At 41.2% G+C, this 22538-nt stretch overlaps 1 protein-coding gene and 1 long non-coding RNA gene across 2 annotated transcripts in view; one reads left to right on the top strand and one right to left on the bottom strand.

Annotated features, from left to right (window-relative positions):
* LOC103277798 (uncharacterized) overlaps window positions 1-22538 on the top strand; it is a 34253-nt gene that overhangs the window by 4967 nt on the left and 6748 nt on the right. The gene's annotated exons all lie outside the window — the stretch shown is intronic.
* gipc1 (GIPC PDZ domain containing family member 1) overlaps window positions 8759-22538 on the bottom strand; it is a 36722-nt gene continuing 22942 nt past the window's right edge. The window contains exons 5-7 of the mRNA XM_003217058.4: window positions 12454-12566; window positions 11188-11269; window positions 8759-10930 (exon numbers count right to left, since the gene is read on the bottom strand). Of these exons, the coding sequence (XP_003217106.2) occupies window positions 10779-10930; window positions 11188-11269; window positions 12454-12566 (347 nt within the window). The 3' untranslated portion in view covers window positions 8759-10778. The remainder of the gene's footprint in view (window positions 10931-11187; window positions 11270-12453; window positions 12567-22538) is intronic.

Here is a 22538-nt window from a genome sequence, read left to right as displayed (position 1 = left end):
CATCCCCAGTGCATTCATCAATGACAATCCATTGAGATACATCCGAGAGCCCATTACTCTCCCAAGGATGTTCCTGTTGCTCCTGGTCTATGATTGGGGATGGAGCATTTGCATGATTACATAAGTGTGACTGTGGTGATGCACTGTCCCCGTCAGGGCTATCCCCTGCGCATTGATCCAGGATGGTCCACTGAGTGGTATCTAAGAAACTGTGGTCCTCCACAAGATGTGTTTCCTGATTGTATGTTAATGATGTAAGAATTTCAAATCTGTTGTGTAAATGCAGCTGAGCAGAGGAGTTCTGCGGAGGCTGCCTGGTCCTGCGTCTCCTTCTATGGGTGACCTCCTTCCAAGCCTGAGGGTTGTCTACCTTTGAGTTGATCTCCCCATAAGGTTCCTGATCATGGTCTTGGTGGTGTTGGTGTGATGCAGGCTGCTGATCTACAGCAGCGTGTTGTGCAGTGTCCAAGAAGAGCTCGAGTGCCTGAATGTCCTTAAGGGTCTTAATACGGTGCTCGAGCTGTTGGATCCTCTGCTCCATCAGAGTCATCTGTTTGCATTTGGAGCAGATGTAGTTGTCTAGTTTTTGTGTGAAAAAGCGGAACATGCCACAGCTGGTGCATGTGATGGGAATGTTTTGCTTTTGTTGCATCTCTTGGTGAGCGTGGTGGCCAAGTGGGATCTTTGTACAGTTAAGTAATATGCACGCACTTTATGTGCAGACTGCAACAAACCACGTCTTTGTGTATTTGTTTATGTTGCTTTGTTTCCTGTATGTACTGCAAAGGATAGTTAGTAAAGGTGCCTTTTTATTCTGGCAAATAAAGCTTTCCCAGAAACTCAATTAACAGGGGACAATGCCTGCTGTCAATCAACTTAAGTACCTGGCTCTCTTTCAACACAACAGTCACACAACAGTTAGACTTTGACCACAGGAGCCAAGCCCAAACTCAGTTTAAAATCTTAGCCAAATCTTAGCCAAGTCCTACCTGAAGCCAGGGAGCAAAAATGTCCTCCTGCTTCCTCTGCTTCTGCGAGAACCAACTGCCCTTCTGGGATCAGGCTCTGGCAGAAACTCACACTGGCAAATAAAGCTTTCCCAGAAACTCAATTAACAGGGGACAATGCCTGCTGTCAATCAACTTAAGTACCTGGCTCTCTTTCAACACAACAGTCACACAACAGTTAGACTTTGACCACAGGAGCCAAGCCCAAACTCAGTTTAAAATCTTAGCCAAATCTTAGCCAAGTCCTACCTGAAGCCAGGGAGCAAAAATGTCCTCCTGCTTCCTCTGCTTCTGCGAGAACCAACTGCCCTTCTGGGATCAGGCTCTGGCAGAAACTCACACTGGCAAATAAAGCTTTCCCAGAAACTCAATTAACAGGGGACAATGCCTGCTGTCAATCAACTTAAGTACCTGGCTCTCTTTCAACACAACAGTCACACAACAGTTAGACTTTGACCACAGGAGCCAAGCCCAAACTCAGTTTAAAATCTTAGCCAAATCTTAGCCAAGTCCTACCTGAAGCCAGGGAGCAAAAATGTCCTCCTGCTTCCTCTGCTTCTGCGAGAACCAACTGCCCTTCTGGGATCAGGCTCTGGCAGAAACTCACACTGGCAAATAAAGCTTTCCCAGAAACTCAATTAACAGGGGACAATGCCTGCTGTCAATCAACTTAAGTACCTGGCTCTCTTTCAACACAACAGTCACACAACAGTTAGACTTTGACCACAGGAGCCAAGCCCAAACTCAGTTTAAAATCTTAGCCAAATCTTAGCCAAGTCCTACCTGAAGCCAGGGAGCAAAAATGTCCTCCTGCTTCCTCTGCTTCTGCGAGAACCAACTGCCCTTCTGGGATCAGGCTCTGGCAGAAACTCACACTGGCAAATAAAGCTTTCCCAGAAACTCAATTAACAGGGGACAATGCCTGCTGTCAATCAACTTAAGTACCTGGCTCTCTTTCAACACAACAGTCACACAACAGTTAGACTTTGACCACAGGAGCCAAGCCCAAACTCAGTTTAAAATCTTAGCCAAATCTTAGCCAAGTCCTACCTGAAGCCAGGGAGCAAAAATGTCCTCCTGCTTCCTCTGCTTCTGCGAGAACCAACTGCCCTTCTGGGATCAGGCTCTGGCAGAAACTCACACTGGCAAATAAAGCTTTCCCAGAAACTCAATTAACAGGGGACAATGCCTGCTGTCAATCAACTTAAGTACCTGGCTCTCTTTCAACACAACAGTCACACAACAGTTAGACTTTGACCACAGGAGCCAAGCCCAAACTCAGTTTAAAATCTTAGCCAAATCTTAGCCAAGTCCTACCTGAAGCCAGGGAGCAAAAATGTCCTCCTGCTTCCTCTGCTTCTGCGAGAACCAACTGCCCTTCTGGGATCAGGCTCTGGCAGAAACTCACACTGGCAAATAAAGCTTTCCCAGAAACTCAATTAACAGGGGACAATGCCTGCTGTCAATCAACTTAAGTACCTGGCTCTCTTTCAACACAACAGTCACACAACAGTTAGACTTTGACCACAGGAGCCAAGCCCAAACTCAGTTTAAAATCTTAGCCAAATCTTAGCCAAGTCCTACCTGAAGCCAGGGAGCAAAAATGTCCTCCTGCTTCCTCTGCTTATCTTAGTTTAATTGCAGGTTGACTATAGACATACCTAATTTGTTGTCGAAGGCTTTCATGGCTGGAATCACAGGGTTTGTTGTGTGTTTTCCGGGCTGTATGGCTGTGTTCCAGAAGTATTCTCTCCTGACATTTCAACAACATATATAGCAGGCATCCTCAGAGGTTGTTAGGATTACCTCACAACCTCTGAGGATGCCTGCCTTAGATGTGGGTGAAACGTCAGGAGAGAATACTTCTGGAACACGGCCATACAGCCCGGAAAACACACAACAATCTATACCTAATTTGATTAATTTGGTATCTGCTGGGGTTTAGCTCCAGGACCCAATGTGAATACCAAATCCGTAGATGCTCAAGTCCCATTATATACAATGGTGTAACAAAATTGTGTCCCTTACATAAAATGGCATAATCAGGATTTGCTAATAGAATTTGTTGGGGGTGGGTGGAATTTCAAGCCATGTGTGGTTGAATCCATGGATGTATCTTTGAATAAAGAAAACCCACTAGAAACCCATGAAAAACACAAACATCTCTTCAAGTTGGGCTCCACTGGTTGAAAGTACAATGCTTTGAAGAAAGGCAAACATGTCAAGAAAAGTCTAAGATTAAATATGTGAAAGTCAGAATTTTGAGCTGTCTTTACACTAGTTTGCCATTAATATAATCTTTCTTCTTTGTATCTCATTCCCCCATTGCCCTTTTGTTTGTGCTCTTGCCTAGCAAGAGGTAATTCTAAAGTAGGTAAGTCCAGTCTCTATTTTCCAACTCTGCTGCTCTCTCTGCTCATTGAGAGAAATAAACCAGTTTGGAAATTGGCTTACTTGATTTAGGTCTGTTTAATTCTGTGGTGATTTCACACATATGCAGCATGCATTTGTGATATAGTGTTCTGCTGCAAAGAAAATTCAGGGCATTTGTTTTAAAAGACGATGTAAGAAAGTGTAACTACACCAATAAGGAGGGAAACGGGGAATATCAAGAAAAAGACAGTATCGTTGGCCTCAGAGCTGTATAAACAGTATGTTTGTATAAACATTCCAGGCATGGATTTTTAACCTGTAGCAATTTCTTGCAAGACATGAAACTGGCATGAAAACACTCTACATAATGTTTGCACTGTTGTACTTGAAGTGATGGATGAGGTAAGTACATAAATCTAGAGAAATTGAGTTTACTGAAATCAAGCTGTGATTTTACCAGTGGCCTTTTCACAGTGCTGTGATTCCACTATAGGTAACCTCCTATGGCAGAAGGCTAGTTCATAATCCCTAAAACTGTTGGGGAGGGAGGCAACAGTTTGAAAAAAATGAACAAATTTTTATGCATGCTGCACATATTTAATTTTAGTGCAAAAAACATGAAAGAACAATGCAATATTTAAAATGAAGAACAATTTTAACCAACTTAAACTTACCAGTATTCCAGTGGGAAGTGTGGGCCAGCTTTTGGCTGGGATGGTCAAGTCAATTAGGATTGTTGTTGTTGTGCCCCTTCAAGGCGTTTCAGATTTAGGGCAACTCTCAGTTTAAAGTTTAGGGCGGGGTCATTTACATGACCCCGCCCTAAACTTCAAACTGAGAGTTGCCCTAAATTTATATGACCTTGGAGGGCCACATCTGGCCAGTAGGCCTTAGTTTGGGGGCCCCTGTCCTGTGGAATCTTGGTATTGGGAGTTTAGGGAGGAGCCTGTAGATTTCTCACCCAAGAGCTCCCCTGGTACTCCATGGAACTTTTGATCCATGGCTCCATTGAGACATGCAGAGAGTGCGCGCACTTCTGCCCTGTAGTAACCCATTCATGAATTGTCTTTGGAATATTGTCTAACACATCATGGACCCCAGGAAACAATCTACTTTTTTCCAAAATTCTTGAACTATATACAGGTTCACCATACATGGAAAAAAGATCCCTTCTTTTTCTTGCATTTCCAGCATGCCCCTCGTTCTGTTTTCTCTATTTTGGCCAATAGCTCTGGAGTTATGTAAGTGCTATAAAACATTTTAAACATATTTTCTTGAATTGAGCCGGTCACTGAAAATTTAAACCCCTTTTCTAAAGATGTTCCCAATCTTCCAAGTCAATGTTTCCACCTAAATCTTTGGCCCAAGTAATCATAACTGTTTTATCTGGTTGTCTACTAAGTTATAATCTAAAATATATTTATAAAGCCTGGCAATTACGCCTTTTTTGCCCTTTCATAAATACATTCTAATTCTGATTTTTAGAGGCAAAACCTACCTTTGTGTCCTTCCTAAATCTATCATCTGTCATGCAAAACTGCATTCCTTTCCGATTGCGTCCCTCTCAGAGGCAGATCAATGAATGGACAGGCACTTCAAAATAATTCAATGACAGTTATTAAAGTTTCCCACCAAAGCAAGAGCCAACCAGCTTTGATATTGGAGGGAATCCCGTACCAACCACTGGCAGATCCTAACTGGACACTTATTGGACCAATCAGAAGCTAATGCAAGAGTCCTGAATAGCTGTAAAAATAATAAATATGCTCTGTGTTCATGATTGTGGTATGTCAGTTCTTTGGAGTTCACCAGATGTTGGATAGCAATTCAAGAGTTATTCACCCCTGTCCGTGTTAGCTGGGGCTGTAAGAGCTACAGTTCAACGTGATTCCCATCCCTACCCTAGGAAGATAGCCCACTGCTGATGTCAAAATAGAGGAAGAGTCTGGGAACAGAGAAAGAAAGAATGGTGTGGGGTGATTGTTGGCTCATGGATCATTAACCAAATCTAAGCAGAGTTTGTTTTGACTGCTGGCCAAAGGATTGCTGTAGGCTGGCTGTCTAATACAACTGGGTTGGAAAAACTGATTTTGCTGTTAGATGAAGCATTCCATTAGTTCTCAGAAGTATCTGAATTATTATCTGTTGTATCTAGCCAACTCATTTGAGCTATCCAAATGCAAGCCCTTTCTTGTGCACGTGAGGAATGTGCAGTGAGTCAGTTGTCAGGAAGAATCAGCCAACAAACTTCTTCCAAGTGATTATAGCAAAGGCAAGCTGCCCCCCGTCCCCCCAATCTGTACTGCTGCAAAGTGTTGTTTGGATGGTAAGTGCATGTATATGATTTAGTTGTTAAATGTTCCACTTTCCTGAACATCTAACCCCTTCATTCTTGCCTGTACCAGCTTAAGAAAAAAAGGAGAGAAAGAAAAATGAATTACATTCACAAAATTATAATGCTTGTGATTGTGTTCACTTTTTAAGAGACAGTTAAATAGCTATTAGGCTAATGGCTACCCCTGACCAGTGCAACAGAAGGCAACAGAAATATCTAAAATTAGACACATATAAATAGGAAGAATTAATTTTTCCTTCTCTTTATAGAATGTCCAGATTTAACTGCCTGGCCACAGATTAAATTAGTGTCTTGGCCCAGACTGTTCGAATCCAATCCAATTTCATAAAGAGCCTCCTTTTCTCTCATTTATACATATGCACAGAGAGAACATGACACTCTCCCCAACCCCTCATATATTAAGAAATGTATGTTGTACTAATCCAGAAAGTATTATTGTGGGGCTTTTTGCCATTTCTGACATATAGTGCCTATCACAGAATTTTCTTGCCAAGATTTGTTCACTTTGGGGGGTGGGGGTGGCACTGCTTCCTCTGTGGCTAACAGACTGTGGTTTGGCCAAGGTCACCCAGTGGGCTTCCATGGCTGAGCGGAGATTCAAATCCTGGTCTTCCAGTTTCTTAGTCCAACACTCAAAGCATTATATCAGGCTGGCTCCAACTTAACAGCTCTTTACAGCTGCAAAATTTGTGTGGCTTCTGAAGATTATTTCTTTTGTTTACACCCAGTTACAGAAAACCTTGCAATGGCAGGCTGAGTTTTCCCACATTAATGCCATTCATGTTTGGCACCAAACACACTATCCACTCCTCCATGCCTTGCCACAGTATTACTTTCCACTTTCTGCTAAAGGAATAAGGTATTGTAGTAGTGGTAGTGGATATCTGGACATATATGACAAGCTGTAGTAAAGACATCCATCCTTTAAATTCTATTTCTGAGATTTGAAACAGGTGATGGTCACTGTTGTATCTTATGTGCTATTACAGCAAAAAGACTTAATCCTCCAATGTCAGAAAGGTTAATGCCATTCTTTGTTCAGTGGTCAGGTATCTTTGTTCAATGGTTAGGGTATCTTCCTTTACTTGCACAAGCAAGTATCTTACAGGTGTCAATGTTAACCGGTTTGTTTTTGGAGATCTAGTAATATTTGATAATATATAATCTTTACTTATGATTACAGTCTATGTACTGCCCTCTTTTTTTGCCCTTTCTTATTTTAAATTTGTTGTTTTCTTTTTCTTTTTCTTAAAAAAAGAGTCTGGTTATACAGAAGACTTGCTGCATCCTTGAAATATGTAAACACACATTTCAAATCAGTTAAAATATTTACAGGTCCCTCACATCAGATATCTCGAGAAGCATAGATTTAGGGAGAAGAATCACTCTAAATACTTTCATGTGACAAGCTCAGAAAGGAGAAACTTAGAAGTCAGCTGCATGAAAACAGAGGCCATAGGGTTATAGCTTAGGCATGGATAGGCAAGGAATGTTCCTCTTGGTTTTAGACAGCACTCCTGGGACATCAACACTACCAATCACATACCTAAAGTACCTTCAGATCTCCTATACTGTACTAATTTCATGTTCCTTCAGTCACACAATGGCCTTCAGTCTGGAATTGGAGACAGGCTAATCATCTCGTGCATCCTGATGGGGGACAAGCGGATTGGCCTCTTTCCCCTCATTGTTTGTACCTTGACTCCCATGAGGGGAAGCATCTCATTTCCCAGCCCCAACTCAATTGGCAGGATGGGGTGTTTCTTCCTGCTTATTTTTTTATATCTCAGGGACACAACAAAGAAAGTCAACCCATCCCAGCATCTGAGACAAAAAGCCTGAGATCCATCTTTCACTGATGATAAGATGCTGCAGTGGATGCAGTCAAGGCTGAGCTACTAACTAAAACCTGCTCTAAGTAAAGCTGCACTCCCTGAAAAGAGTGAGACTCCGAAGCCACTCCAGTATCTCCTGGTAAATCCTATCCTTTGATTCAATGAAGGAAGTGGGAATAGTCTGGACCTTCCTGTAGCACAGTGGTTGTCAACCTGGGGTCCCCAGATGTTTTTGGCCTTCAACTCCCAGAAATTCTAACAACTGGTAAACTAGCTGGAATTTCTGGGAGTTGTAGGCCAAAAACATCTGGGGACCCCAGGTTGAGAACCACTGCTCTAGCACGCGAGACAAGTCATCCAGATCAACAACAGCTATGCCAAACCCTGAAGTCTTATTACAATGAAATTGCTAGCTCAACACAATGCAGCATCTGGTTCCACTTTACAGACAGGGACCTTTTCTAACCTGACACATAGCAGAGGAAAACCATCTGTATAGGCCTTTGATATCCGCAAGAGTTTTGTTCCCAAACTTCCATGGATGCCAAAATCCATAGATGCTCATGTCTCATTAAATACAAGAGAATTGTAAAATGGTGTTCCTTAAATAAAATAGCAACATCAAAAGTTTGCTTTATGGATTTTTGGACAAAAATTCAAGTCATTATAATGGTGAAATCTGTGGATATGGAGAGCCAACTATATTTCTCTCTGGGCTGGCCCATAGAGAAACATACAAGTATTTGTCCCAAGATGATGTTCTTTAGGCAGGAACTGCAGAGGCCACCAATTCATCAAAAGTAAAAATGTGAAGATTAGGGATGGGGTGAACTTGTTCCCTCATATCAGACAGACGCTCCCATCATTTTTTTTTAGCCCTTCACATTTCAAGTCAAGAGGTAGACCCTTGTACACATGTTCCACAATGAAGCTTTGCTAGCATTCAAATCAACGGAGCATAATGGAATTTGTGGACAGCAATCTCTCTGTGAAGTAGAGTACATATAATTGTTATTGAATCTTCCACGGCAATAACCAACAATAATCAGGTTTGGTTTTGGGTTCCTCATTCTCTTTTAAACTACGGTATACAAGTTTGTTTGTGTCAGAGAATCAGAAGAAAACAGTGGTGGCTAGAACAACAAAAGAAAGTACACATCCTCCCAAAATACACATGCAACTGTAACTTAGTAGTGTCAATATATTTTATCTTGAAGATGCTTTACATGTTGAATACAAAAATATTCCCCAAGGAGGACGTGGTACCCAACCTACCCAAAGGTTTCCGGGGCCAGAATGCAGGAAAGTGGCCAAGGTTTGGTCAAAGCCTGGCCCTTTCTGAGGTTTGCAAAATGGGTTCCAGAGGGCAACAAGGCTCCACATCCTCTCTTAGATTAGTGTCTTAAAGATACAGTAGGTGAACTATAGTTGTAAAGTGAAAGAGTGAAGAGACCCCCCTCAGCAACCAGGGGTAAGCAGCTGCTGCCTGAACTACAGTACTAGGACACAGCCCAGGGTAGAGGCTCAGTGTCTGGGAGTGTGTGTGCAGGTCCATGAGAGGATATAAATAATTTAACAGAGAGAGCTTTACAGACATTAACTGGGAGGTAGGTCAGTATGACAAAAGGGACAGATTAGACAAGACAGGCATTGACAAGGACACCAAGCCCAACCCTAGACAGTAAGAGGACATCCCTGCTGTTGTTGCTCTTGGAGATGCCTCTAAATCCTGATGCAAAACACTTTGAGCAGCAGAACTCCCTAAAACCCATTCAGGAAAAGATTATTATCAAGCTAGGGGTGGAATGCCACTGGTTTAAGAGGGTGAGCTCCGGATTATCCCCTGAGACACATATGAGGCAGCCTTTGCACAACCACACAGCATGAGTTGCCTGAGGCTAGAAGCCCCTGAACTCAGTTGAGAGGGACAGTGACTGGAAATCATGCCTGGGTCTGGGAGGGTGAAAGAGTTCGATATCATTTAGATGGCAGGAAAAACCAGACACATCTAGACTGAGGAAAATCAGCTGTGCCTGGGTGTAAAGTCTTAGATCAAACCTGCCATGTACAACTGTTGGCTGTGTTGTGGTCTGCAGCTCTAACTAGGTCAAAGGACACTGGCAAATAATAATCAAAATGGATCCCAGTTCAGTGGCTGATGACAGAACAGGGAAGGTGGAGAAGTACTCACAAGCTCTGCCAGTTACAGAGTGGGTCCAATAGCTATCATTCAAGTGGAAACTCTCACTTGCACAACTCTTGTACATAAAAGAGCAAAGCACTTTTATGGGAAAGAGAAAAGCATATTTCCATCTTCAGGTGTGTTTTTTAAAAAAAAATAATAGCTGCTAGTTTTTGAAAAGAATCATGATATCTGATTTTTTTTTTCTGTGTCAGGAGCAACCTGAGTCACTTCTGGTGATATCTGATGTTCAAAGCTTTAGAAAGCTGTAAGGGCCAAAGGGAGATTAAACAAGTGAGATGCTGCCTAAAGGCAGCATGAAGATACTCCCTAAAGGCAAATTGGGGGAGAAGGGAAGACAGGGAGAGTCACCCTGACTAGAGAATTAAGTCTAAAGTAACAGAACAAATTTGCTAATACGTATCACGTACCAAAACAAACTAGAGGGGGGTAGCAGAGGATATTTATGCAGGAAGAAAAGCTATGGACTGTACTCACTTAGGACTCAGTTCTCTCAAGAATTGATATGCAAGACTAGGATGTTTGTTGGATCCTCCTGCCCCATTTGCCAGAAGTCAAGACAACTCCTACGTCATCTACATCTCCCATGTGGTGATTTGAGATTCCACAGAATTTTTTTTATCAGGACTACAAATCCACATGACACCCTAATTCAATATAAACTGAGAATTGGGTTTAGCAGTCCATCTCTGGAAAACAATGAACCATGAGAGCTGTGCTGATAAGGAAACTGACAACAAAGACATTCAGCTGACTGTACTCAGAGCTGAAGGAGCCTGCACCCACTTCAAGGGTGGCAAGGTCTCAGGAAACAGCAGCAGATTCTGGCCCAAGTTCATATTACATGCCAATCACTGATGTGGGTTATTTATTGCTCTTATTCTCCAGCCCCTGTGGAGAAAAGGTGGGTGGTCTTGCATCAAGAGGAGGGAACAGTGGTGTGCCAGGCCCACCAGTGGCCTGCTCAATGGTCCTGCCTGCAGGGTCCAGCAGAGCGCAGAGTCCTAGTAGCGCCCAACCTTGGCATCCCCAATAGCTCCCCAGACGTCAAAGACAAACTCATCAGGGAAAGCAAAGTCGCCCAGTTGTTCATCCAGTGCCTCAGCAAACTCATCAGGATTCCGCTTGTCCTTGCCCAGCTCCACCATGGTAGCAGCTATGCAGGAAGGAAAGCAGAGATCAGCATTAATTCTGACCCCAGATCTATTCCCAACAGTTTATCTGCCTTGTCTAAGTCCTAGCTTGCAGACATAGGGAAAACCCCACATTTGTTTCTATTTGTAAGAAACAGAAAAGCAAGCTCTGTATGCCAAATGAAAAATCCACTTCTCATGATTCTAACTAGGTTATGCACAGTCTCTTTACAATTTTAGTGGTTTAGTGTTCAGGAGAGAGAAGGAAGCAAGAACTCACCAAGTTCTGTGTCACGGATGCCCATGTAGCTCTCCAGAAGGTCGTCAACCTTCTCAATGGCCTTTTCCTCAAAGGCAGATGGCTGTGAAGAGTAATGAATAACTACAGTTAAAGAAGAAGTAAAGGACTGGACTAATGCAAAGGAAAGTGGTTGCAGTAAAACTGAAAGAAGCGTCAGTGGGTGTGCTTTAGAGTGAGGCAGGTATCTTGGGCTGGTAACCAAGTGGAGTTCAGCAGCCTGATAAACAATGTGATCAAGGCAAGGAAGGGTTTATATTTGAAGGTCCCTAAAGATTGACTTGACATATTATCAATGCTATTAATTCCATATGCTCAATGCCTGTTTATGCTCAATATTGTTTCCGCCCTCTCTCCTTCACTGGCATGTGAAGGTGATTGGAGAAGATGTAGGATACAAAGTGATGGTGAGAGGCAGCAAAAGAAAGGCATGCTTCTTTTCGCTTACAATCAGTACTGAGCAATGATTTAGAGCAGGGGTCCCCAAACTAAGGCCCGGGGGCCGGATGCGGCCCATCGAAGCTATTTATCCGGCCCCCACGGCACAAGGGCAGAAGTGGGTTGGGCTAAATGACCCAAGGTGTCTCTTCTTCTTTTACAACCCTTATTATTATTATTATTATTATTATTATTATTATTATTATTATTATTATTAACATTGAGGCTGGGTGGCCATCTGTCAGGGGTGCTTTGCTTGTGCTTTTGGTGCACAGAGGCAGAAGGGGGTTGGACTAAATGGCCCAAGGGGTCTTTTCCAACCCTCTTTATTATTATTATTATTATTATTATTATTATTATTATTATTATTATTATTATTAACATTGAGGCTGGGTGGCCATCTGTCAGGGGTACTTTGCTTGTGCTTTTGGTGCACAGAGGCAGAAAGGGGTTGGACTAAATGGCCCAAAGGGTCTCTTCCAACCCTCTTTGTTGTTGTTGTTGTTGTTGTTGTTGTTGTTGTTGTTAATTATTATTGCTTGGTGGCCAACTATAGTCCAGCCCTCCAACGGTCTGAAGGATCGTGAACTGGCCCCCTGTTTTAAAAGTTTGGGGACCCCTGATTTAGAGGAAGGAGGTTATACTGTCAGCCATCCCTCTCATCAGAGGATTCCAATTTGTGGTCATCTGCTCTATTTATTTACTCTTTTTTTACCCCACTCCATCTCACCCCGAAGGGGACTCTGAGTGGCTCTACCCACGAATCCCTAGTCCTTGAGCAGAGCCACCTAGCTTTGTCAAGATTCCCACCTGTTCTTCCACAGTGGCTGGTCCTTTGGCCCGAAGTCGCAGCGTTCCTTTCCCTGTGCCAAGCTGAGCACCCGCATTGTGTTTGCCTGCTGTAGACCGCTGACTGATCATATCTGGAACACAGAAAGAAAAGGGTCTCTTGTGTTCTTGACTGTCTTACACACGGGTGGTCCTGGCCTAAAAACAAGGCCCAACAGGGGTTATTTACCCTTCTATGTCTAATTGCTACATGGGAATAAGTCTCTTCGTCTTACCTGGCCAGTTGTAGGCAGGTTATATACATTGACTATACATAGTTTTCTAATTTTAAAATGTCACTGATGGATCATATTACGGTGAATTAAAGTAGCATATCCAAATAATGATAGATGAATTTGTTCACTCAGACTTTCCTAAGATTAATACATAGATTATATAGTCATGAGTATGGGCCAGGACCGGACTATTTCACGATCGTCCAAGACCCAGGCAAGTAACACTAAACTAATTAATACCAATGACTTTTCATTAGATCACAAATATATGACTTTAATAGTCATGATTTTGTCTTCAAAGATGAACTGGGAAGAATCACATTGACAAAAGAGGAGAAATACTTGTACTTATTAACTTATTAAACTTGGGCTAATAACTTACACTAATAACTTGTTTTAAAAAATAGTTTAGAGCATGAATAATGGTTGGTTCTCAAAATGGAGGGAGGTAAACAATCTGATCCTCCCAATTTATATTTTTACAACTTGTTCATAAGCAACCTGTAGTAAGGAGTAAACAGTGAAAAAGTTGACTTTGCCAGTGATGCCCAACTATTTAGAGTACTTAAACTACAAATGGATTATGAAGAGCTCTAAAAAGATGTTTTCAAACTATGAAAATGTCAAGTTCAGTTCAGCATAACCAAGTATAATGAAACAAACAAGAGCAAATAAAATCAAATCTGAATTCCATACCCACACTGCCTGTATGTCAGTTCCTGACTAAGAAAAAGCCCACGAGGTTGTGGAAGACCCCAATGTATGTGTCAGCCCAGCATATGTCATGGTTGTGGGGAAAAAGCAAATTCTATGATGTGAATGTTTAAAAAGGACATGAAGTACAATTACCAGGAGCATAATGGCTAGACAAAAATCTATGCTGTGACCACACAGAAATCTAGTACCTGTACTAACAAATAATGATATAGGCAATAAGGAAAAATACTGTGCAAATAAGATCCAGGAAAAGGCAGCCTGAAATAAGTAAATATTGGGAGCAACTCCCCTATGAGATGGCTGTCACCATAATTTGTACTATTTATCTTAGAAAGAGTAAGGGGAAATATGATACAAGAAGTACAGAAATATGTATGGTGTCAAGGAAGTGGATGGGAGAAGCATTGTTCCCTCTCTCATAAGCTGAATTTTTGAGTCCAATGAAAGGTAGTATATTTTCACATAACAATTAGGTTTGGAAACTGTAACCACAAGTTGTAGCAATGAGTATCAACATGCACAGCTAAAAAAGATGTTTATGCAAATTCTTGAAGGACGAGACTAAAGGTGTCTATGAGTAATGATAGATATATATTATCTGCAATATCAGAAGTATTATGTCTCTAAATATCAGTTGGTGGGAGAAATAATGGGAATCACTCACCGCTCTTATGTCCTATTCATGGGCTTCACATAAGAAAGGGATTGATCACTATGTGAACAGAATGCTAGGCCAGATAGTAAAAATATATTCAGAATAAGATGTATAGCTAGGATAGGACATGAATCTCTAAATTTTAAAAAAGAGGGGGACAAGGACTAAGTCAGCATAAGACAAATTTTGTCTGCCATTATAACAGCCCTGATAGGACATAATTTCCACAATTGAAGAAGGGAGGTGGAAAGTAACGAGGAATAATGGCAGGAAGGTACCATAGAAGCAGGTTTGGTAAAGCTACATATTTTTTAAGGTTTCTAGTGCAGGGCTTTTAATATGTCTGAAACAAAAAAACCCCTTTGATTCTCATATCCACAGGTCCATTTTTACTCTACTTCCACCCTACAAGTTAGAAACAGAAAACTACAGTACATTCTTCCCAGCAGTAATCCCATGCTAGCAGATGCCTTGTTTATGCAGCTATTCCCAGCACTCATCTTCTTTTCCACAGAAAGCATACTTCTCTAGTATTTTTAAGTCTACGTGCCTCTCAGTGTATTGTTAACTTCAGCTGAAAAACTAATAGAAGGCACTGGGGAGATGTTTTCTTTTTTCTGGGGGAACTAGAAATTTTTCTTTGATGATCAACACAAGAAGACTTGTAGCTTGCCAAGAGGTCAACCTCTCTGAGTTCCAAGAAAGCAGAAAGGGAGCAAAAGCCAAGAGTATAGGATAGCAACCATGAACTAGGAACAGAAATTATTTCCATATGCAGAACAGAAAAAGTAGTTTCAGAAGAAGCCAGCTGAATCAACAGCAAAGCGTTACAAGGCAAGAATAGAAGCAAAGGGCATGAACTTACAACTTTCACTCTTAAATCACTTCACTAGTCAAAGCAACCATTTTCAAAAAGCTGGATGGAGGACAGAGCTCTATTGGGTAGATTGGACATTTGGGAGACGCACATTGTTCCTTACAAGGAAACAAGTCACACAGTTTGCCACAAGGGGCTCAAGTGTCTTCCTGCTATATTGCCAGATTTTACTGCATATAAACCCTGCTGCAGGGATGGGAATTAGGCAATTTTCCAGGTGTTGTTGGTCTGTAATAGTCATGAATCCACGCCAGTGGAACTAATGAAGAGGAAGGGTGGGAACTGAACACAGCTGTAAAGCTGCATGATTCCCACTGCAATCCTATGGGAAGGTTTGTGAATTCCTAACACACAAGTTAACAAGATCTCTAGGAGCACAGATAGGAAAAATGCAAGCATATTTCCAACAGTTATTTTTTTTTTCATTTGAGAGATATTATGGCAATTATGAAAACTTGATAAAGCACTCTTTGCTTACTTTCTCTGAACACATTTGTGTGCTGAAACAATCAGCCACAATTGTCTTAATTGCCTGTCTCATTTCCTCAATTCTGCAACTTGTCTGGGTCTTCTCACAAGTTTGTGCAGGTTTCCAGTAGGGGTCTGTGCCTTATGTATGTGAATATCTGATATGATAGCTGAACACAAAGTTGATCTGCATGGGCCTCCCCCCCCCCCCCCCCCCGTGTCTTCTATTATACTACTTGTAAGACTTATTTTCTGACTTGGAGGCAGTCTGTAGTAAAGGGAGTTTTTCTGTTAAACCACAAGGTCAACCACAGCACTCTTGGCACTTAAAAGAAATAGGTGCAAGGTGTTCTTTTGGTATGAGCTATACTGAAGATTTGCAAGATGCTCTTTCGTAGACATGTTTATTTCAGACTCCAAATATTTGCTCACTAAACACTGTGTTGAAAATATACAAACAGAGTCTCTAAGAATTAGGATTTTCTCAAAGGTCTAGTATGAATATAGCATGTCAGATTATATCTTCATGAGGTATGTAGGTGACAGAATTAAATGATTTATGAAGCTTCTGCTATGCTCAAAAACTATTTAGTATGTTTATATAACTCTATATTAAAAAGTATATATGCATATGAAGACAAATTACCATTTCAACAAATCTGCAAATTGCAGACACTCTTTTTATGCTGATAGGCCCCCAAACCACAGCAGATGTCCAGATTATACTCTAACTCCCCATCAAACTATCTAGTCAGATTGGCTCAATGTCTCATATAGAATGAATAACGCATAAACTCAGAATACATACAATTCTTCATCAATTCCCCCCCCCTGGCAAATTTTTCAGGTTTTTTAAAAAACCTGGTTTACTCGTGAATTTTATCTGGTTAACCAAATCTCCATGAGTGTCCACTGAACTGTATCGATGGAGCCTGATCTCTAAATTATTTTGCGTTATGAAACTACTCTTCATGATTTGCTAGAACAAAGTTTCAAACCCCCCGAAAAAAAAATTCTGGCTATGGCCCTGATTGTGGCTCTATGGCAAATATTGTGGTTTTGGGAGTGTTTCTTGGCAATATTTATTCAGAGGGAGTTTGCCAAAAGTCATCAATAGGAATTCCATGGCTGAGCATGTATCCAAAACCATGGTTTCTAAAGTCAAATCACTGTACTACATTGGTTCTGCTATAACATATAATCCCTTTAAAGCATAAGTGGAAAATGATTGATTCAAGTTCCAAAACGCAGAAGACAGAGAAACTCATCTGTTTTCTCCAATATAGTCTTCCCAAAGCCTTTGACTATAATTTTCCCAATGTCACAACCAGCCTGAAGGATACCAGGTTGGTGAAGTTATTCAGAGATATCAGCTGGGAATACCTACAATATTTCTTCTCCAACAATTTGTGAAAAGCAAAGACAGCAGATGGCGAACAATAGTGTTGCACTAGCTAACTCATCACCACTGGTTTCTTAATAGTAACGTACAGCTTAGAAGCAAAAACGACTGTCAAGTTATTGTTTTTTAAAAGTGCATTTTTGGTAGCTCTTCCCCCACTTGAATAATTTCAAAAATCCTTTCCAAGAAACTAGAAATTCACATTAGTTTAGATCAACACTTAAAAAGATTTTTTCTATCACAACGTAAATGTGCAATGACTCTAGGGCAACTTTGAGAAAGGAATTAGGCTAACTGCTGAGACTTTTGTATTTGCTCTATTCCTTGAAGAAAAATATATAACGTCATCTAATTTGTGGGAGGCAGCCCCTACTGTGTGGTCTTGGAAAAAGAACCAGCAGGTTAAAACCCTGGGTTGTGATTAGAAAAACACATTAATCTAAGAATGTAGCTGAGGCATCAGCACTTTATCATGGTGTTTCAAAAACTATTTTGTTGGCCAGCTTATGAGACAGATGGAATCCCCAAAGCAAATACAGATATTCAACTAAACACAGTCAAGCGAAGTTGGATAAACTTCATGAGTACCCTCAATGTTCTGGGATATGAACAGGCATGTTAACATAAAGGTACAGTTTCACAGTCATTTTCATGGACAAAAATTATTAGAGAAGAAAAATAAATGCTTAGCTTTCTAAAGCTAAGGCAAATGTGCAGAAACAATGGCAAGAGGCTCTCCCCATGTAGCTACAAGTCAACTAAGAACCTTAAGATGTAAGAAATACGTAAACAGATTCTAGAAAAAATGAGTGGCAGTTACAGAGTGAAGGCTTGGTGCCCGTTCCTCATACCACTTACTCTTCATTTATAAAGAAAATATTCAGATTAGGTTTACTGTGCTTCATTAAAATTGCCTACACATAATGAGACACGATATTGCACTTATTTTTAATATCAGAAAGAGTAAGCCTATATCTGAATGAGAGACCAAGTTCTCACTCTATTTCCACTTTTCCTTACACTTCCATAGAAATGTAGGAAACTACTCCGTACCTAATTAGACCAAAGGCAGACAAACTGATGAATCATAGTCCCTGAAAACTCATGTAGTCTCTGACCACTGGTATGTTTCTGAGGCTTATGAGAGCTGTAGTTTGAACTATTTAGAAGGCACCAGTCTGTCCACTGCTAGTTACACTGACTGCAACTGCTCAAGATTTCAGATAAACCCAGAAATGACCAGGTCTGAATCTGGAACCATATGTATGCAAAGCACTAGCTCCACCACCTAACTATAGCCCTTCCTACATGAACTTCTCCTAAAAGCAAAAAAGAGAAAGAAATGACATAGCTTGATGTTCATCGCCACTGCAATAATGTGCCAGAAACAACCTGTTTCTGGTTTGACCACACAGCGGTTCACTTTGGACTTGCGTCACATGAAAACAGCTTGATCATGCACTGAATTACACTGGTCCCAAAGACCTGCCACTTTGCTCTAGACATCAAGAAATGATATGCTCTTTGCTTGTTTATGCTTCCATAATTGTAGTATTGTCTGTAATCATGACCATGGGGATATCTTATGGCAAGAATGACCAGTAGGTTGTGTATGGTTTTCTGCAGTCATCGCCAAACAGAGCAGTCATCAAAACAATCTGCTGTCGAAGGCAAGGGAAAAAAAAGTTATTTCCCCATTTCCAAGCATAAAGGTAAAATGAACTAGTAATGATGATGATGAGACATTGTCCTTAATTATACTTGGGGAGAACTGGGTAGTAGAGAGGTTTGAACAGGGAGAAATTACTCAGTCCATTCAGAGTTTCCCCCTAACACTTGCAACCTGAGGTTATTGCCTCACTCTTTGTCCAATGGTGGAAAGGAGCCATCTCTACTAATCATAACTCAACAGAAGCTATCTCTAAGAGCAACCCACCATTCTAAAGGGGAATGTGTCACGGTTGACTTCATGCAATTGCACTTCATGAATATTATTGGTTGAAAACAAGGACTAGCATTTCTGAAAGACATTTCAGAAATTGCCTATCAATAAGAAAACTGGAAGAACTCAGTATCTTATCCCTATCACCAATGACAAAATGAAAGCTACTGTCATCCTATGAGCATTGCTAGTCAGCGTATTGCATAGGACAGAAGCTACTAGAAAAGAGAGGAAGGAGCTCTGCACAGACTCTGCAAATTAGACCGAGACACTCTACTCAACAGGACCAGTTGATAGACCCAGCTGCATTGTCAACAAGTGAAAATCTCCTACACCCAGTTTTTCAGAGACATATAGAGAGAAGAAGTGAGAACCCCCTGTTCTCAGCCTTCTGGCACCATCCCCAGCAGCAGCTGCCTGCCTCCTTGACCCTCCAATACATACACACTCACAGAGATCTCCTGAATTCTAGTATCTTCCAAACAAAAATTAGTATATTACGGACCAGAGTTCTGCCAGGCTTAAAAGCAGGAAACATTGCAGACCTGGCAGTAAGACTGCCCCTAAAGATGGGATGGGCCTGGACTGAAACACATAACATGACCAGAAATATGACAATCCAGCACCTACATCATGAGATGTCTGGATACAGTCAACCTTGAAACCAGGATGCTGTCTATAGGGAAAATGGGGACACAGACTTTTGCCAGAGTTGCCCAACTGTGCCTTATCTCATTACCTACTACGTTAACTGAAATTCACACTAGAAATGTAGTCTCCAAATAGCCTCACAGGCTTCTGGGAGAGAATCACAGAATGAGGTCCCCTCACTCCTGCTCTGCATATTCTTTCCAATATGCACATTTGGCAGCAGATATTAGGCCCTCACAGTTTTTTGAGAATAGGCACATCTAGGGCAATTAGCTTGACACAGAACTTTCTCCAGCAAGAAACGTTTTAATACCAGTTTTTCGTATGTATGCTAAGTGTAGAGTGTGGGACAGACATTCATTCAGGTGCAATCCCTTGCTTTGTGCAGCCAACTGCCTACAATTACATACAGACTCCTCTGCAATGGTGAGGACTCTGGTTTTAGCTCTCTGTGGCAAGATCAGGAATACATGGACAGAAGCAACACAAATAAAATGTCTGGTTGTTCTATCTGCTTTGGCAGATGAAGCGGGTGGCAGTCCCATATGTTCTTGGGTCAGTTCTTGTTAGGGTTTTCCATCTGTGTTCTTTAACAACATAATAGGGAAAAAATTCCATGACTAGCACAGTCCCAACTGGTTTTCTTGGCTGACTCTGTATTTAGAGTTTAACACCAAAAACAGCTTGCACCACCTTTTTCTAAAAGCCTCCCACTAATTGGAGAATGATGAGAACTAAGAAGTTAAGAGAAGGGAATAGAGGGGAAAAGTAGAGGTTTCTGGGACATTAGTTCACAATGGATACATTGATCATAAAAATAAAGAGCCCACCAAGAGGAACAGAAAAAGGAGTGTTGGTGAATGAACACCAAGGCAAACTGATAAAATTAGAAAATTAATCCAGGCGAGGGCTTAACATTCTCCCTTCATCTGCACAATGATGTGGCCACTTACCAGGTCAGTCATAGGGGACTCAAAGACAGTGCTCTGTTAGAAGTACTGCATTCCCTACTGCAGATGTTTCATAATGTTCTTCCTCTGCTCCTGCCCAAGATACTATCTAAACAAAAGCAGAGGAATGCTAGTGTTGAAGGATGGAACGTGGCAGTTACAAGACAAGACACCAAGTAGTCTTGTATCATGTGGAAAACTTATTTCTGGGTTTCTAAGAAAGGGGAACTCTACAGTAGGATTGCCACAGCAGAACAGTATGTGCCTCATTATAACCTACAAGGAAACAGCAAGACACAAACCATTTTGCCTCTAGGTAACACAGCCATAACCTGTAAGCACACAGACATATCGATGGTCCTGCTGGTTACATGAAGCATCTACAAATCCTCCCAAATGACTGAGACTGCACCAAGAATATGGACTTTGCTAGTTTGAGGTTGGCCTGAATCCCAGTCTTACCATTATCTTGTTTTTAATCATAATTCTGGTCAGTAGCCAGCTCTTCATTTGTTTACAGTATTATCAAATTCAAAATGAATCAATTTGAAATGAGGGGGGATGAGCCTTTCAGATATGATATTCTATTGAACTTATCATTATGTTCATGCAAAAACAGGACAAAAATTTGATTATTATCAGCAAAATATCCATATGGGCATGAATTTCTGTTTATGAAGAATCAAGAATTCTTAAGTTTTCAGGTAAGATCCCTACCTCAACAATGTATGCATCTTACTAATTTAGATCCAGATATACAAAGGCAAAGAACAATTATCAGTAGGTTCATTAATATCTGTGCTCTTGATCTGTCTGTTTTTATAATGGAAACAGCTGCACTACAATTTGGGACCATAAGAAAAACAAATCAATAGATTCCTACGCTTAACTGTGACCTGCCTTGAGTCATGAGGAAAGGCGGGTAAAAAATAAAATTATCATCATCATCATCATCATAATCTGACCTAAGAGATATCTGTGCAGGTTATACATAGCTGGGCTGATCACCTAAGGGGGTGCTTGCAAAATAATGCAGTGACCAGGTAAAAAAAAGTGAACACAAATTTGAACCTGATGGAATGTAACTATTTAAGGTGCACCCTAATTCTAGGATAACAGGCAGACTCAAAAAGTCGACTAAGAAAAGTAGTTCTATTGAAATTCTGTCCGTGTGTGTGCATGCGCCTCTCTTTCCAGGATGCTGAACATAGCCAAGGACAGCAAATTGCACACTGAAGTATTTCATGGAGAGGAAGAAAATCATACCGCCACCCCAAAACACTAACAAGTATTAATCTGCCCCTGAAGATGAAAGGGGGCATAGGCACTCACACAACAGCCACAGCAAAGAAGGAAATATCATGGAAAGTGGAAAATCATCATCCTTCCCAGAACTGTCCAGTGAGTCACCCAAGGAGGAAGGAATTTGCAGTGGCAGAGCCAGGTTGACATGATGGATAAGCCGACGTGCAAACAGGAGGGAATGCGATACATTTAGAATCTGGAACTCTCAAGGTTTATTCCTGGTAGTGAGAGGAAGTATTATGAATAATAGAACATTGAATTTTAGGATTTGAAGCTACATAAAGACACACTTATGCAGTAAACCTCTCTTTGCTAAATGAAACATTACAGCCACTGGAATGGGCTTTGCATCAGGATACAAAGACATCCTGGATGATGACTAGCCTAATATACCGGGAATAGAGAAATACAATGACAGCACAAGATGGTTCAAAATAAGGAATTATGTCTTGCCTAGAACTGAGTCTCTAGCACTTGAGTACTGGAGATACTGAAGCAGGCAAAACTTTCTAATGGTTCTGAACACAGAGCTTCCTGAACACATCACCTCTTAAGGGCTGTGGCAAACCAACTCCAAGTTTTGCTCACGTACCTCACTTCCTCAAAGACTTTCTCTGGAATACTTTGTCACTACGTTCATGTCCTTCCTTCCTCCCTCCCTATCATTCCCAATATGTCCTTCTTGTACTATCCAAGTACATAATTTTTCCCTTGGACACCTAACAAAGCTTTTGACTAAAGAAACAAGGATGCATCCTTTTTGCTTAGCCTTACTGGGTGTGGCAGAGGCAAGTGAGAAAGCTTACACTGTTACTGAAGAATTCTTCTGTGCACCTCCTAGCAGCAATGCACAAACACACATAC

Source organism: Anolis carolinensis, chromosome 2 (assembly GCF_035594765.1).
Source record: "Anolis carolinensis isolate JA03-04 chromosome 2, rAnoCar3.1.pri, whole genome shotgun sequence".
NCBI classification, from domain to species: Eukaryota; Metazoa; Chordata; class Lepidosauria; order Squamata; family Dactyloidae; genus Anolis; species Anolis carolinensis.
This window is presented reverse-complemented; position numbering and strand designations above follow the sequence as displayed.